Raw genomic sequence first — 18,124 nt, forward strand, 5'->3', positions numbered from 1 at the left:
TGTAATAGGCAATTTTGACGCAATTCTTTTATTTATTAAATTATCTGTACGACTAAAACATTGGGATTTCCTCGGTACAGGAGAGAAGACAATCGAATTCACCCGATGGAGATAAAGACGTCGATCCTTTGATCTTGAATCTTACGGATCTCGGTCAAGAGATGGTGTTCAATTTACGTCACATCAGCTTACGATCGCATCAATGCTACAGGGACCCAGAGCCGATCAATCTGTACCACAAAGTGGGTCACGGCACGCTGGACATGTACGTTCTCAGCCCTACTAAGGATAGCCGTGAAGTAAGGGAGTTCCTAGCGAAGTGGCACGCGGCCAATTCGAAGCTGTTCGCAGGATCCCACAAAACGGAGCTGAGCAGCCTAACCTATCCGATACAAAACTTAGTTTCTATATGCGCGATGCTCGTGTGGCAGCCAGCGAATCCCGAGGACACCATCACAAGAATTCTATTCCCCGGCAGCACACCACAGCACAAGATCTTCGAAGGATTCGAGCGACTGAAGCACTTGGAGTTCCTAAAGCACCCGGTCTGCTCGGCCAAGAGCCTGTCCCCGTCCACGTCGTTGGCCACGCTGCGCGACAAGCCGGCCAAGCAAAAGCTGCTCGACAAAGAATCGACGAGAAGAACGATAGACGCGAAGCGGCTCGAGAAGAAGGAGAAAGAGCGGGAGAAGGAGAAGGAGAAAGACACTACGACGACCGAGACCAAAGCCGTAAAGGCCGACGATTCGAAAGGTACCCCGATCATATCGACAAAGTCCATGAAGGTCGACGCAAAATCGAGGAAGGTACTCGATAACAAGAAGGAGGTGGAGGGCAAGGAGAGTCGGAAGATCGAAAAGGAGCTGAGAGAAGCGAAAAAGGAAGCGTCGGCGGTGAAGAAGGTGGAGAAGCCATCAGCGCCGGACGAGAAATTCGAGAAACAAGAGGACGGCACAACGAAACCGGAGTCAGACAAGTTGATCGTGCCTCCGAAAGAGTCAAAGCCGAAGAAGAAAAAGGCGGAGACGGGAGTCGGCGTGAAGAAGGTCGACGCAACAAAGCCGAAGGCGGTAGAGAAGAGACCGAAACAAACGACGACAGCCACAGAGAGGAAAGACGGCGCAGGGACAGTGAAGTCGTCGCCAACTACACCGAAGAAGACCGTGAATGGCGTCGCCAGTAGACCAGAGATATCAAGAGCCAGCGTTCCGAAGGCGAGGCCAGCCCCTAAGGCTGCTGCTGCACCTCCGGCGAAGAGCGCGAAAGACGCAAACAACAGAAAGGTCGTGGAACAGAAGAAGATCGAGAGATCCGCGATCAAAGAAGCCGCGAAAGAGCCTCCCGGAATGACAGCGGTCGCTGCCGTGGCCGTCGCGGCCACCAGAGTAGCGTCTGCCAAGCCGAAGCCGATGGACAGACGACCGATCGGTCGACGCAGCAAACCCGTCAGCCCGAGCAAGGTCAGAGTCCCTGGCAGTCCCGCAAAGTCGACACGCAGCACGCCGACCACCTCAGTCAAATCCGACAAAGACGGAGTAATCCGCAAGCCTAAGGGAGGAGACAAAGGCACCACGGATTCCTCGACAGTGTCGACGCCGTCCGGAATCGAAGCGGAAACTGCGGCTGCGGCCGCAGCGGCGGCGAGACTCGCCGAGAAGAGTCTGATCGAGAAATCCGAGGACATCTCGTTGGATTCTATCGAGAGCAAGGTGCTAGCCGACTTGAAGGAGGAACGGGAAGTCGTGGAGGAGATAGAGGCCGTGCTGCAGAAAGCCGAGAGGATCGAGGAGACGAGAAAGGACGACCGGTTCGAGGGCGACGATGAAATCACTGCGGAGGTCACCGACAAAAAGGAGGAAGATATTACAGAGGAGGACGTAACCGCTGAAATCGAGGACGCCCCGAAGAAGGACAGCTTGCGGAAAGGAAGCCAAGAGCTGACGGAGGAGGACGAGTATCTGATCGTTGAGAAAGAAGAAGTATACACCGAAGACTCGATGCAGAGCGGCGAGGGTGAACAGAAACACATTCTCGACGAAGCCGAGTCCGAGAAGGCAAAGATATTGAAGGATGCTGAGCTCGTCAAGGAGAAGGACGACGAGGAGGAGGAGGAGGAAGAGGAAGAGGAGGAAGAAGAGGAGGAGGAGGAAGAGGAAGAGGAGGAGGAAGAAGAGGAGGAAGAGGAAGAGTTGGAGGAGGACGCCGAAGAGGAGGAGGAGATCGAAGAAAAGGAGAAGGATGAGAGCGCGGAAAAGAGACCGTCGATCGATGCAAAACTGGAAGCGATCGTCCCCGTCGACAAGGAGCGAAAGGAACCTTCTTCGCCACCCTCTGATCGTCGCGAACCCTCGGTCGAGGAGGCGAAAGACGTCGCTTCTCCAGCGACAGACACCGTTCCGAAGGCCGAAGAAAGGGATGATTCCGGTAAAAAGGACAGCGAGGACATCACTAAGGAACCGTCCAGCTTGAGTCCGGACAAGCTGGATTCCTCCGAGAAGAAGACCACCGACACCGACATGAAGCCGGAAGCCGACCAGAAGGAGCAAGTTCCTTCACAGAAGTTGGAGGAATCGCAGGAACGAATCTCCACGTTGGAATCCGGCGCTACAACTACCGCGCCGACTCTGCCCGAAGACGAAAGGATACCTCTCGACGGAATAAAAGAAGATATCGACGAGAAGCACATTGTCGAGGACGTGAAGGAGAAGGAGACTGCTCCGTTGAAAGCCAAGCCAGACGTTCCCGACAGCGCGATCGCTACCACTACCGTAACCGCGACCGACGCCACGACAACGGCCGCTGTCGCCACCGCAGCCGCAGCCGCAGCAGCAACCACAACCCCTGCGGCCACCGATGCTGCCGCGGCCGCAGCCGTTCCCAGCGCCGTCTCAAGAGCCATGCCGCCCGCTGCTGCCAAGCCGGACGTACAGGTGTTCGAAGTACGCCAAGCTGCGCCATGCCTCCAACGCGACATCGTGAAAACGCCGGACGAGGTCGCCGATCTGCCGGTTCACGAGGAAGTGGATCCGAAATTGTACCGAATGGACGACTTCGAGAAGGAGAAGGACGATAAGCCACCGCCCCAAGAGGTTAGAGAACCCCCGACTCCGCCGGTCAAAGAACAGAAAGGTGTGTTCAGTTTCTTCGGCAAAGTCGCGGACAAGTTCGAGAAGGGTATCGACAAGTTGACCAAGAAGTCGAGGAAAGAACAAGACAAGGATGCCGACGACAAGTCCTCCTCCAAATCCAGCTCTCCCAAGGAAGTCAAGGGACAGGAGAAGACTCTCCTTGAAGAAGTCGACATGGAGAAAATGTTCCCGAAGGTGGTCGGTAAACCGAGCGAGAAGATCGACGACGCCGAGCCGAAGGTGGCCGACGCGAAGGTGCCAGCGCCGGTCGAGGAACCTGTCGCCGAGGAAAAACTGGCTAAACGCGTCGACGTCGCGGAGAAGGCGGAAGAAGCGCCTCTGTCGCGACGAGAGTCCGCTGTTCTTCCAGGTCAGGAGAAACCAGATGAGAAAGAGGAACCGGCGGTGGACGATGCTCTCGTATCAAAGAAACCGGAGGAGAAGAAAGAACAGGAGACAAAATTATTAGAGAAGGTGGAGATACACAAAATTAAAGAACCCGCAACTACTGATGAGAAATTCATCGAGGCTGAAAAGGAGCAAATCGCTGTCAGCGAAGCCGCTAAAAAGCCCCTCAGAGACCTCTTCGAGCCCTCGGAAGACGTGGTCGCTGGACTGGTGCGAGAAACGGTACCGATCAAAGACGCCATCAAAGACACGTTGGACGGCGTCGTCGAGAAACTCGAAGAAATTCAACCACAGATCGCTGACACTGTGGCGAAAGAAACGGAGAAGGTACAATTCGAGATAGCGAAGGTCGACGAAGAGCTCGTGCCGGAGTTCGACGAGGAGGCGATCGCAGGCGCTGTCAGAGACGTGAAAGAAGCCGTGCGCGACGTCGGCGAGGTCCTCGCAGGAACGGTCGGCATCGAGATCGACGAGAAGCCGAAAGACGTGATCGAGATCGTGAAGAAGGTAGCCCAAGTGCTGAGGGAAGACGACGACCACTTCCTCTCGGACAAGGTGTTGTTCGGAACCGAAGGCAAACCGTCCTCGTTGGACATCAAACCGGACGACAAGTTCGTTTTGCCGACCAAGGTGGGCATCACCGAGGAGTTGCCGCCACAAGAAGAAATCGCAGAGTCCCTCGAAGATGCCGTCGCTCGTGCAGCACCCACACCAGCTCACATGTCACCCGAAAAACCGGAAGACGCTGCTAAAGTATGCGAGGAGGAGCCTTGCGTGAAGAAGACCGTAGAGAAGGACGCGACGGTCGTCACACCGAAAGAAGAGAAGTTGGACCGAGACGTGAAGGACATCTGCGCGGAACTGTTGGAGGAGAAGCCTGTCAGCAGAGCCAAGAGAGAGATTCAAACGCCGCAAGAAGGGTCCCCCGAGGAGGACGTGATGAAGACTGGATTGGAGGCCGTGTGCAAGAAGGAAGTCGTCGAAGCGCCGGTCGACGAGAAGCACGTTCCAGACACGATAGAAGAATCTGTGATCGGTTTCGAGCAGAAGATCTCGCCGGCGAAGGCAGAGATCGTGACGATCTCGCCGGGGTCGACGCCGACGTCACCGAAATTCGTTGCGGAAAAGATCTACGACTTGCCCGCCGACGTAAAGATAATCGTTGACGACGCGAATCGTCGCCTCGAGGAAATTATCGAGGAACTGGTCACAAGGAAGAGCAAGATCACGATCGAGATCGTCGAGTACATCACGATCGTGAAACGCGTGCCCAGGGAACGCGTGATCTACATAATCCAAGAAACGATCGTCAGGAAAGGACTCCGGCGGGAAGACGTGGTCAGCAACGCGGAGGTTCTGAATCTCGACGACGCCACGATCACTCCAGAATTGCAACAGGAACTCGAAGACCGCATCATCAACGAATACGTTGCGAAAGGGAAGCGAATCACCATTCGAATCATCGAGGAGATCTCGGTGACGATGAAGATTCCGAGAACGATCATAATTCGAATCATTCAAGAGATCATTATCAAGAAGAAGATCCCAGTGCCTGTGGACGATGACCTGTTCGAGCCGGAGCCGGTAGGAGCCGAGCACGAGGAGGAGGAGGAGGAAGAAGAAGTAGAGGAGGAGGAGGAGGAAGAGAAACCAGTGATGGCGCCTGCAGGTGAAGGAAAGAAGCCACCCACAGAGGCAAAGAAACCGGAACCAGAGGATCTTTCTGAGACGAAGAAGGAAGCACCTGCTGCGAAAGAGCAACCGAAACAAGAGAAACCACAGAAAGAGGAAGAAGAAGAGGAGGAGGAAGAGGAAGACGGCTTCGTCACCATCGGCAGGAAACTCTCGAAAGAAACAGTGGAGAAGGCCGAGTCCCCGGAGGGCGCGAAGCAAGCGATGGACAAGGCGCAAGAGAAGGACATCGTCGACGACTTCGAAGCCGTCGAGCAAGAATACAAAGTACGCGACGTCCGAGGCGCTCCTCTCGAAGACTTGGGCGAAGCCAAGGACAAGGACTACGCCGAGGAGGCTGTCGAGGATGTGACGAGCGACGTCGTCGAAGCCGACGAGAAGTTCGTACACGAAACCAAGGAGAAGCTGGAGAAGAAAGAGGTTGCCGAGCCAGTCGCGGAGAAAGATGAACGAAGAAAGTCGAAGGTGTTTGCCGAAGCAGTGGGTGCGACCGATGTGAGCGAGGTGTCGGAGCCGACAGACACCGTCGAGAAATATTTGGACGAAGCGAAGGAGAAGCCGGACGCGAAGGGCGAGCCTGTGGTGCGGTCGCCCGAGAAGCCAGTCGAAGAGGTGATCGAGAAACCGTCGGAGAAGAAGGAGGCGGAGGTGGTCGAGCAGGTGACGAAATTAGCGGATGCCACTGGAAGAGCGGCCGAGCCGAAAACCCAGTTGGCAGAACACGACGAGAAGGACGACCGTCAGCCGGAGAAGTTGTCAGAAAAATCGCCGGAAAAATCGCCCGAAAAGTCTCCAGTGGAATCGCCGGATAAGAAGGAGAAGGCGGTCGTTTCTCCGGTGGACCTGAAAGAGAAAGACGAAGACGAGCTGGAGGACAAAGTGAAGTCAACGCCGCCGACACCGTCGACGACACCGACGTCGAAGCTCGCCGACGAGGACACGGGATCTGTCAGGCGAATGCTAGTAACAGCGAGCAGCGAGGACGGCGGACACGAGATTGAAATTTGCCCCAGCGGTAGCATAACGTTCACGAAGACGATCACACCGGACGACTCGTTGCGAGACGCGTCAGTCAAATCGACGCCCGACAAAGACTCCTTGCTTTTGGACAAGGACTCTCTTCGATCTGGAACGAGCAGTCCGGAACGGGACAGTATCTCTGATCGATCAGCACCGGAGCCCAAAGACGTCGGTAAAGTTACGCCGGAAGACAGCTTGGACAAGTCACCGATCGACGCGCGAGATTCGCAGGATCTCGACGACAGCTTGGAGAAAGTTGGCGCCGCTAAACCGAAGGAAGAGGGCGCTCCTCCATCCGTCGATTCGGCATTGAAAACTCCGCCGAAGAGCGAGCAAGTCTCCCCGAAGGTAGAGACAGAATTGGAGCTGAAATTGAAGCTGGAGGCGAAACCCAGCGACCGAACCAGCCCGTCGAAGTCGCCCGAATCGATTCGTTCGGAGGACGTCTCGCCCGCGGAAACCATTTTCACTAAATCGCCTACAGAAAAACAGAAGATCGACGAGACCGTGTCGAAAGCGGAGGACATCGAGCCTTCCGAACTCGCGATGCCGCCTGTGATGATCTGCCCCGCTAAACCAGACAAAGACGATAAAGCGGAAGAGAAAGAAGTCGACAAGCTCGGTGAGAAGAGCCCTGCGTCCCCGACAGCGCCCGCGGCCAAAGAAACCGAGCAGGACAAGAAGGAAAAAGACGTCAGTAAACGCGCGTCTATGGTAATAACCGACGATGATCTCGAAAAGATCGGCATAGCAAAAGTTGACACTGAAATAAAACCGGTCGATGTAAAAGACGCGAAATCACCGACTGCCGAATTAACCGACGTTGACCAAGAACCAGTCGGCGACGCGAAATTAGACGTAAAGTCTCGATCGCCCAGTATTCCGAGCGTGACCAGCGAATTGAAGGAACCCATCGACCGCTCCAAATCTCCAAGCGTCGCGAGCGACAAGTCCGACAGGTCCGAGAAAGATGAGAAGGAGAAAAAGGACGAGGTGGATATCGATGAGAAGATATCCGAGAAACCTACGCCACGTGGTAGCGTAACAGGCGAGCAAATCGCTGCGGAAGACAAGGACGAGAAGCCGCTGGACAAATCTAGATCGCCGTCCATCGCCTCCGAAAAACCTGATGAGAAAGCAGTGGACAAGTCTAGATCGCCATCGATCGTTTCTGAAAAACCTGATGAAAAACCACTGGACAAGTCAAGATCACCGTCATTAGTTTCTGAGAAACCTGACGACAAGTCCAGATCGCCATCAGTCGTTTCCGACAAGCCCGATGAAAAGCCATTCGAAAAGTCTAGATCGCCGTCGATCGTCGCCGAAGAGCCTGATGAGAAGGCAGTAGACAAATCTAGATCACCATCTGTCGCATCTGAGAAGCCCGACGAAAAGTCATTGGATAAATCAAGATCGCCATCAGTCGCTTCCGACAAGCCCGATGAAAAACCAATTGAAAAATCTAGATCGCCATCGATCGTTGCCGAAGAGCCCGAAGAAAAACCCCTGGACAAGTCTAGATCGCCTTCCATCGCATCCGAAAAGCCCGATGAAAAGGCGCTGGATAAATCTCGATCGCCATCCATCGCATCCGAAAAGCCCGACGAAAAAGGACTAGAAAAATCTCGATCGCCTTCCATCGTCGCTGAAGAGATCGATGAGAAAGCACTGGACAAGTCTAGATCGCCTTCCATCGTACCTGAGAAACCGGACGAATTAGCATTAGACAAATCTAGATCACCGTCCGTGGTATCTGAAAAGCCCGACGAAAAATCATTGGATAAATCTCGATCGCCATCTATTGTATCTGAAAAGCCCGATGAAAAGGCACTGGATAAATCTAGATCGCCTTCGATCGTTGCCGAAGAGCCTGACGAAAAAACATTAGGCAAGTCTAGATCTCCTTCCATTGCTTCCGAAAAGCCGGACGAATTGGCGTTGGATAAGTCTAGATCGCCATCGGTCGTGTCTGAAAAGCCGGATGAAAAAGAATTGGACAAGTCTCGATCACCGTCTGTGGTATCTGAGAAGCCTGATGAGAAGGTACTAGACAAGTCTAGATCGCCGTCAGTCGTTTCTGATAAGACAGAAGAAAAACCAGTCGAAAAGTCAAGATCGCCGTCGATCGTTGCAGAAGAGCCCGAAGAAAAGGCACTGGACAAGTCTAGATCGCCTTCCATCGTATCTGAAAAGCCCGATGAAAAACCATTGGACAAATCTAGATCGCCTTCCATCGTTTCTGAAAAGCCTGATGAATTAGCATTAGATAAATCTAGATCACCGTCCGTCGTATCTGAAAAGCCTGATGAAAAAGCGCTAGACAAATCTAGATCACCTTCCATCATTTCTGAAAAACCTGACGAAAAAGCATTGGACAAATCTAGATCACCTTCCATCGCTTCCGAAAAGCCTGATGAGAAGGCAATAGACAAATCTAGATCACCTTCTATAGCTTCCGAAAAGCCTGACGAGAAGGCAATAGACAAATCTAGGTCACCTTCAATCGTTGCCGAAGAGCCCGATGAGAAACTGGACAAGTCTAGATCGCCCAGTGTACACAGCACAGCCGCCGATCTTAAAGAAGCATTGGATCGCTCCAGATCGGCCAGCATTGTTGGCGAGGAGGATGTCTTGGAAGACGTCCAAGAATTTGTCAAATCGAAGTCGCCGGACTCGGTTGCCGGAGCAGATGAATCGAAAGAGGGTATCCCGAAATCACCGAGCGTTGCCAGCGAGAAATCTGAAGCCAAGGACGTCGACGAGAAGACGGAGATCGATAAATCCAGGTCACACAGTGTTTCCTCGGAGAAGCCTGGAGACGCGGAAGACAAGACGAAATCTCCACATGAGAAATCGCCGGCAGAGTCGGTTGATGGAAAAGCTGCATCGCCACATGAGAAATCGCCAGCAGAATCAGTTGGCGAGAAAGCGAAATCACCAGCCGAGTCTGTGGATGGAAAAGCGGTATCTCCACATGAGAAATCGCCTGCGGAATCGGTTGACGGAAAAGCAAAGTCTCCACATGAGAAATCTCCTGCGGAATCGATTGAGGAAAAGGTGAAGTCTCCACATGAAAAGTCGCCTGCGGAATCAATTGACGGTAAGGTTAAGTCTCCACATGAACCATCTCCTGCGGAATCAGTCGACGGCAAGGTGAAGTCTCCACACGAGAAGTCGCCCGCGGAATCAATTGACGAAAAAGTGAAGTCTCCGCATGAAAAATCTCCTGCGGAATCAATTGATGGAAAAGCGGTATCTCTACATGAGAAATCTCCAGCCGAGTCTGTGGACGGAAAAGCGAAATCTCCACATGAGGCATCTCCTGCAGAATCAGTTGACGGTAAGATAAAATCTCCACATGAAAAATCTCCTGCAGAATCAATTGAGGAAAAGGTGAAATCTCCGCATGAAAAATCTCCTGCAGAATCAATTGACGAAAAGGTGAAGTCTCCGCATGAAAAATCTCCTGCAGAATCAATTGACGAAAAGGTGAAGTCTCCGCATGAAAAATCTCCTGCAGAATCAATTGAAGAAAAGGCGAAGTCTCCACATGAGAAATCGCTTGCAGAGTCGGTGGATGGCAAGGTGAAGTCTCCACATGAAAAATCTCCTGCAGAATCAATTGAGGAAAAGGTGAAGTCTCCACATGAAAAATCGCCTGCGGAATCAATTGACGGAAAAGCAAAGTCTCCACATGAGGCATCGCCTGCAGAATCAATTGACGGAAAAGCAAAGTCTCCACATGAAAAATCCCCGGCAGAATCAATTGACGGTAAGGCGAAGTCTCCACATGAGGCATCTCCTGCAGAATCAATTGACGGAAAAGCAAAGTCTCCACATGAAAAGTCTCCTGCAGAATCAATTGACAGTAAGGCGAAGTCTCCACATGAGGCATCTCCTGCAGAATCAATTGACGGAAAAGCAAAATCTCCACATGAACCATCTCCTGCAGAATCAATTGACGGAAAAACCAAGTCCCCGCATGAAAAATCTCCTGCAGAATCACTAGACGGAAAAGTAACATCGCCGCATGAAAAATCCCCGGCAGAATCAGTTGACGGAAAAGCGAAGTCCCCGGCGGAGTCGGCGGATCGATCGGAATCGGTCAGCATCGTCAGCGAGAAAACCGATTCGAAGGACGCTAAAGACGAAGTAGTAAAATCTAGATCGGCGAGTATCGCAAGCGCAGTGGAGGAACCGAGACAAGAGAGGGACGGTTCGAAATCGCCGAGCGTCGCCAGCGAGAAGTCGGATGCGGGTAAACCCATGACGGCTCAGGAGAGATTGCTCGAGGCAATTGTCGGAGAAGACAAACATGGTGCGGAGATCGACGAGAAAGAACAACGCAAGTCCCCGTCGCCAGCTGCAACGAGCCCGGCTGCCGAGTCCAAGGAACCAACGAAGGACAGCCGATCGCCGAGCATCGCCGGTGAAAAACTGGACGCGAAGGCGATCGACGAAGACACGCTGGAGAAATCTAGATCGCCGAGCCTCGCGAGCGTCTCCGGAGCGGAGGCGAAGGAGCCGAGCGACCGGTCGAAATCGCCGAGTGTCGCCAAGTCTGGCTCTCCCAGTTTGACCACGGAGAAACCCGACATGGCGGACGTCGACGACAAAGCCTCGGAGAAATCTAGATCGCCGAGCGCAGTCAGCGATGCTGGCGAGTCCAAGACAGTAGCGGATCGATCGAAGACGCCGAGCGTCGCTGGAGAGATGCCGGAGTCGAAGGACCTCGAAGACGTCGACGAGTCGAAAACTATTGCGGAAGCTGTGGGAAAGATCGAGGCGGACAAACCGTCCGATAAATCTAGATCACCGAGTATAGCGAGTCCAGGCGAGGCGCCAGGACTGGAACATCGCTCGAAGTCGCCCAGCCCTGCTGTCAGCGACAAGAGCGACGCCAAAGCAGCGGACGAAAAAGCTGCCGACAAGTCTAGATCGGCGAGCGTAATCAGCGTTGCCAGCGTTGCAAGCGTCGCGAGCGCGACAGGTGCCGCAGCTGTTGAACCGAAAGAGCCTAGCGATCGCTCCAAGTCGCCGAGCGTAGCCAGCGACAAAGCCGAAGCCAAGGACGCCGAAGACGCGGCGATCGAGAAGTCCAGATCTCCCAGCACGACCACCGAGAAGCCCGACCTAACAGATTTCGAAGACAAACCGGTCGATAAGTCGAGATCGGCCAGCATCGCGAGCGTGCACAGCGAGCGCAAGGAGTCGTTGGCCGATCGTTCGAAATCTCCGAGCGTAGCCAGCGAGAAACCCGCCTCTGACAAGTCCAGATCCCCCAGCATCGCCGGCGACAAAACCGTGTCCGACGTGGGTGCAAGCCCCGACGACGACTCGGCGGCACTAGCGGACCGTTCGAAGTCGCCCAGCATCGCCAGCGAGAAAGCAGACTCGAGAACAGCCGAGGATAAGCTGTCGGAGAAGTCTAGATCCCCTAGCATAACGAGCGTGTCCGGAGAAAAAGGCGACTCGAAAGCAGCCGAGGAGAAATCATCGGACAAGTCGAGGTCACCGAGCATAGCGAGTCCCGAATTGGCGGATCGTCGATCGAAATCGCCCAGCACTGCCAGTGAAAAAGACGAGGAGAAAGCTGATGACGAGAAGCCGCTGGAGAAGTCCAGATCGCCGAGCGTAACGAGTATGTATATGTCTAGTACGTATGTATCTGCGGTTTCCGCGAAGAAGCCAGTCGATTTATCAAAACCTTATAGTTTAGTCAGCGATAAGTCCGACGAACTCGCTAAAGATCTTGAACTTGCAGCCGGAAGAACGAGGTCCCCCAGCGTCGCCAGCGAGCAACTGTCCGCAGCAGACGAGAAGGCCAGTCCAGGTAGTCCCGGAGACGCAGAAGTACCAACGGACAAGTCGAGATCTCCCAGCGTGGCACTGGATAAACCAGAGTCGAAGGACGCCGAGATCGAGAAGGAGGTCAAAGCTAAGTCCCCGAGTCCCGCCGGAGACTCGAAAGCACCCAGCGAGAAAGCACTCAGCGATGCAGGCTCGGAGGTGCGCGAGCAATCACCAGAGGAGGCTGTCAAATCACCTGGCGCCAGATCGCGATCCGAGAGTGTCGTCTCCACGGAGAAGCAGACCGTCGTGGAGCAACTGGAGAAAGACAAAGGCAAGGTAGACGAGAAAGACAAGACAGATGAGAAAGAAGACACAGGCGCAGGTGCGCGGAAACGCAGGAGCATCGGTGGGGAAGAGCCACCCGAACACAAGAAGGAAGACGCGCCTAAAATCGACGCCGACTCGATGAAACTGATCGAGAAGGAGCTGCAAATCGTCTACGACCTGGAGAAGGAATCGCCGACCGGTGTTGCAGGTAAAAAGATCGAGAAACTGGCGGACGAGCACGAAGAGGACCTCGTCACGATAACGATGCAGAAGAAACGGGACATCGAGCAATATTTACTGGAGAAGTACGTGTGGATAAACCGGAAGATTACGAAGTCGGTGGTAGAGACGATCGTTATGACGTACTCGGTGCCGCAGTTCGTGGTCATGGATATCATTGACATGATCATCGCCCAGGAGAAGGTGAGCAGAGATTCCGTAATCGACTTTGACGACAAGACGGCGGAGAAGAAGGAAGCAGCAGCCGAGGACGCGGCTCCGTCGACGGGCCTGGATCTCCATCGCGAGGATCATAAGGATGCTGGATCGAGATCTCCCAGCGTAGCTTCGGAGACCAGCGACGTGGAGAAGGAGGCCAAAGCTAAGTCGCCGAGTCCGGCTGCAGACTCGAAATCACCGAAACCTGAATCGCCGAGATCAAGAGCCGCCAGCACATACGAAGAGGAATTTTCTGCTGCGGTGAAACAAGTGGAAGAAGACAAAGGAAAGGCGGGAGAAAAAGACACGGTAAAAGATGCGAAAGGCGTTGAAACAACACACGAATTCAAAAAGGAAGACTCACCGAAAATGGACGCAGCTTTTGTAAAGCCATCGGAAAAGGACTTGCACATCGTCGACGATTTGAAGAAAGAATCAGCTACCATTCCTGCAAGTAAACCGATGGAAAAACCAGCGGACGTACAAGACGCGACACCGTCGATGGGCTTGGATCTCCGTCACGGAGATCAGAAGGACGCCCCGTCGAAATCTCCCAGCGTTGCTTCGGAGACAAGCGAAGGCGACGTCGCAAAGGAAGCTAAATCACCGAGCCCGGCCCCAGACTCCAAAGCGCCTAAAGACGAAGCTGCGAAGCAAGTTATTGACAAGCAAATGGAGGCAGACAAAGGGAAGGTTGGAGAGAAAGATACCGAAAAAGATTCGAAAGACGCTGCTCCACGGAAGCCAAGCATCGTCGGTGGAGAAGCACCGGAATTCAAAAAGGATGGTTCACCAAAAATTGACGACCTACTGAAGGAATCGTCCACCGTTTCTGCAGATAAGAAGACCGAGAAACCCGCGGACGAACTCGAATTATCGATGCAGAAGAAAGAAGACATCGAGCATTTCTTGCTGCAAAAACACGTATGGATGCATCGGAAGATCACGATGTCGTTGGTAGAGGACGTCGTTGAGACGTACGCGGTGCCGCAGTCCGTTGTAATGGATATCATAGACAAGATCGTCGTCCAGTGGCACTTGAACAGAGACGAGGTGGTAGACTTCGACGAGGATACGACAGACAAAAAGGGAGACGCTGTAAAAACCGGCGAGGACGCGACACCGTCGATGGGCTTGGACCTCCGTCACGGAGATCAGAAGGATGCTGGATCGAGATCTCCCAGCGTAGCTTCGGATAAACAAGAGACCAGCGAAGGCGACGCAAAATCGGTCGCAGCTAAATCGCCGAGTCCAGCTGCAGACTCGAAATCACCGAAACCCGAATCGCCTAGATCCAGAGCCGCCAGCACATTCGAAGAGGAATTGTCTGTAACAGCGAAGCAGGTAATCGATAAACATTTGGAGGAAGACAAAGGAAAGGCTGGAGATAAAGATACTGGAAAAGATGCGAAAGGCATCAGCGGCGAAGGAGGACTCGAATTCAAAAAGGAAGACTCACCGAAACTCGACGCAACTGTTGTAAAATCGTCGGAGAAGGACTCGCACATCGTCGACGATTTGAAGAAGGAATCAGCTACCGTTTCTGCAGGTAAACCGATGGAGAAACCAGCGGACGTAAAAGACGCGACGCCGTCGATGGGCTTGGATCTTCGTCACGGAGATCAGAAGGAAGGCGTTGCCGAAAAATCGGCCGCAACTAAATCTCCGAGTCCGGCCGCGGACGTGAAAGGGCTTAAAGATGAAGACAAGGCGGGGGAGAAGGATTCGAAAGACGCAGGTTCCCGTAAACCCAGTACCATCGGCACAGAAATACCAGAGTTCAAAAAGGACGTTTCACCAAAATTGGACGACCCTACCATTTCTGCAGGTAAGAAGATCGAGAAACCGGCGGACGAAACCGAAGTAACGACTCAAAAGAAAGAAGACATCGAGCAATTCTTGCTCCAGATGCACGTATGGATGCACCGCAAAATTACGAGGACGCTGATAGAGCACGTCGTTGAGACGTTCTCGGTGCCGCAGACCGTCGTGATGGACATCATAGACAAGATCATCGTTCAATGGAACATGAACCGAGACGAGGTGTTATGCCTCGACGAGGAGGAAAAAGACGGAGCTGGACAGATGGGCAAGGACGAAGCGATCATGAGCGACGCGACGCGATCGATGATGTTGGAGGCCGGATACCAAAAGGACGGTGGATCGCGAAGTCTCAGCGTATGCTCCGACATGATCGCTTCCGATAAATCAACCCAGGACAGTCCGGTTCGATCCGAGCCGCACATCGACGAGGAGATCACGATCTCGGAGGAGAAGAGGACCGAGATCGAGAAACTTCTGGAAGAAGAATTCATTCGCAGAGCGAAGAAGATCACGGAGGAGATACTGTACGAGATAATGAGGAAGACGGGCCTGCCTCGCTACATTATTCTCGAGATAATCGAGGAAACGATCGTGAAGAAGAAGCTGTCGCGAGACTCGGTGATCGACGTGGACATTTACAATGAAGACGACGACGAGCCCGACGGCATGTACGAGAAGGACGACTACGCTCAGGGCGACAAGTCTCCGTCTCGGTACGAGCTCGCGAGCGACACCACGAAATCGAGTTACTCCGTTGGTTACGAGGGAACGGAGTACCCGGAATCGCAGGATGGGCAGCAGATGCGCACGTCGATCTCCGATTACCCGGTTAATTACGAGAGCCAGTTCCACAAGGCGTTCGTCGGCGGAATGACCGAGATTCGCACCACCCACATCACCACCTTGTCCGGGAAATCCACACCGGATATCACTCGCGACGGAACACCGGACTCGACCTCGGAGCCCACGGCGTCCACCGTCGAAAGGGTGGACGAGAAAACACTAGCCAGCAAATCGTCCGAGGTGCGCGTGTCGCCCGACAAAGCGTCGTCGAGCGTGGGCGTCTCTTCCGCGAGTTCGGCGCCGGAGGCTGTCGAGACGCTGAAGGAAAGCAAGATCGAGGAATCGAAGAGTCCCGCGGAGGAACAGGCGGACAAAGACAGCGGCGCCGAAGCGAAGAAGGACGAGCAGGCTTCCCCCGACGACCGGATCGTGACGATTAAGAAGATCGTGAAGCGAGAGATAGTCGAGGAACAAGAGCCGGAGGTGATCAGGCAAGTGGTCGTTAAGCGAGAGGTGTCGGAGACAGAGGAACCCGATGTCGTCGAAAAAGTCATAAAGAGAGAGGTCCTCGAACAGGAGGAGGAGGAGCCGATGGTGATCACGAAGGTGATCAAGCGCGAGATCATCGTCTCGGATGACGAGGAGATGGATGATGAGAAACACTTGGAAAGACTGAGGAAGATCGTTGCCGATGGGGGAATACCGGAAGTCGTGGAAACGGTGACAACCACGACGAAGACGATCGTAGTGACCGAAGAAGCGGACAGCAAAGACGGCAAGGAGAAGCTGGCCGCCGACAAGAGTCCGAAGGGCAAAGCTACGGAGACAGCCGAACGCAGCGACAGTTCCAAGGAGGAGGCTGAGGAGGTGACCGGAGCCAGCATCAAGTCCGACGACTATTTAACTGCCGACGAAGGTACACCCGACGCGAAACACGCGACGGAGCTAAAACAGGCGGAACAGAAGGAAGCTGCCGCGGTCAGCACTGCGGCCGCGACCTTCACCAGCAGCACTGTTTCAAGCGCTAGTGTCAGCGGTGCGAGTGCAGCAGTCCAAGCTCACCTTTCCTCGGGTAGATCTACACCGGAGAGCAGAATCGTCCGAACTATCATCACAACCACGCAAACGGTGTCCGACGACGGCGAAGTCGTAACCACGACCAGAGAGGTCACCGAGACCAGCAACGAGAAGGGCGAGATGGTCGTCCTGAAGGAGAAGCTCGACGTCAAAGTGGACGAATACTTGCCTAGCAAGGACACGGCCGAGTCAGCGATCAGCAGCGTGATCGGTGGCCTGAAGTCGTCCGATTCCAGCAAGGCCAGCCCGAAGAAGCAAAGCTACTCCGTCGACGACAGCGACGAAGGCGACGACGGCTCGGCCTCCTCGTTAACGGCCGAGTCGGATCATGGGAAACGCGCACCGGAGCCTCGGGGCTCGTCGGTAGAGTTCTCGGCGGCTGCCATGAGCAGCAGCTTCTACGGCGAGTTGCCCGCGGTCCCGTCCCAGATCAGCGCGATGAAGACATTCCAAGAGGACGTTAGCGGTATACGAAAAACTAGCGGCCCTATTCCGATTCCGGGCGACTCGGCGTCCAAAGTGTTCACCGTCGAGAAGGAGTACGCCGGTGGCTACGTGGAGAAACCGGACGCGAAGAAGTACGTCGACGAGGCGGACCTCGACTTCGAGAAGGCTCTGATGGAGTCGAAGGAGATGAAGGACACGCTCGAGTCCATCGACAGAGAGGTATCGTCTGGAATGTTCACCAACGGCGTCCGCCGCGACGGATCGGACAGGCCCGAAGGAATTGAGGACGCCGAATCTCGTTCCCGCGGCGAATCTGGAAGCGGAAGCAGACCGGATTCGAAGAAGGACCCTCTGGCCGGCTGGGGAAGTCCCCTGGGCCTTCCGTCGCCGAAACCACCGCACAAGTTCAACCTGACGACCACGGCAACGGCGCAGTCCGACCAATCGAGTGAACCGGTCACCGATCTGAGGCATCGCTTCGACGCCATTAACAACTGGGGCGAGCCCCTCAGCCTGCCATCGCCCGCGCTGGTCCCCATGGGTACCAACGAGATGTCGAACAAGGGTGCCCCTAGCACTCCGAGGAAGGAGAAGAAACAGGCACGGAAGGTGATGTCCGAGAATCTGAAGAACAAACGGCGATCGGAGAGTCCTGGCAAGAACGAGAAGAAGATCAAGGACTCGAAGAACAAGGTGCAGCCGGTTTACGTGGACCTGACCTACGTGCCTCATCATGGAAATTCTTATTACACTTCTATGGACTTCTTCAAGAGAGTACGCGCGAGATATTACGTTTTCAGCGGCACGGAGCCGAGCCGAGAGGTCTACGACGCGCTGCTGGAAGCCAAGAAGACTTGGGAAGACAAGGATCTTGGTAGGTTTCGCTCGGTCGATTCTACGCGCGTCGACGCGCAACGCGGTGGCTTGGGAATTCATTTTCTGCGACCAAAATTAGTTTAGGTTCAAGGTTACAGTGCAGTAGGTCGTTGAAATTGTCCCGACACTAACTAGAATATTATCGAGTCAAGATTATGTATTAGCGTTTGAAAGACTAGCTAACCAGCAATTAAAGCTCTGATGCTTAGTAAAATTGTTATTTATATATATATAGATTACAAAATTATTCGAACTAGATTCAATTATTCAAGTGTACCATTTAGTATAAACAAAATCCGATATTAAAATCA

The 18,124-nt window shown here is 53.8% G+C and overlaps 1 protein-coding gene across 2 annotated transcripts in view; it reads left to right on the forward strand.

Annotated features, from left to right (window-relative positions):
- Positions 1–18,124, forward strand: part of LOC144469888 (uncharacterized) — a 30,685-nt gene that overhangs the window by 8,111 nt on the left and 4,450 nt on the right. The window contains exons 8-9 of one of the 2 annotated variants that reach the window (XM_078180596.1): positions 81–11,904; positions 12,013–17,811. In XM_078180596.1, the coding sequence (XP_078036722.1) occupies positions 81–11,904; positions 12,013–17,811 (17,623 nt within the window). The remainder of the gene's footprint in view (positions 1–80; positions 11,905–12,012; positions 17,812–18,124) is intronic. The other variant, XM_078180597.1, reaches the window with a different exon arrangement.

This window comes from Augochlora pura, chromosome 5, assembly GCF_028453695.1.
Source record: "Augochlora pura isolate Apur16 chromosome 5, APUR_v2.2.1, whole genome shotgun sequence".
Lineage (NCBI taxonomy): Eukaryota > Metazoa > Arthropoda > Insecta > Hymenoptera > Halictidae > Augochlora > Augochlora pura.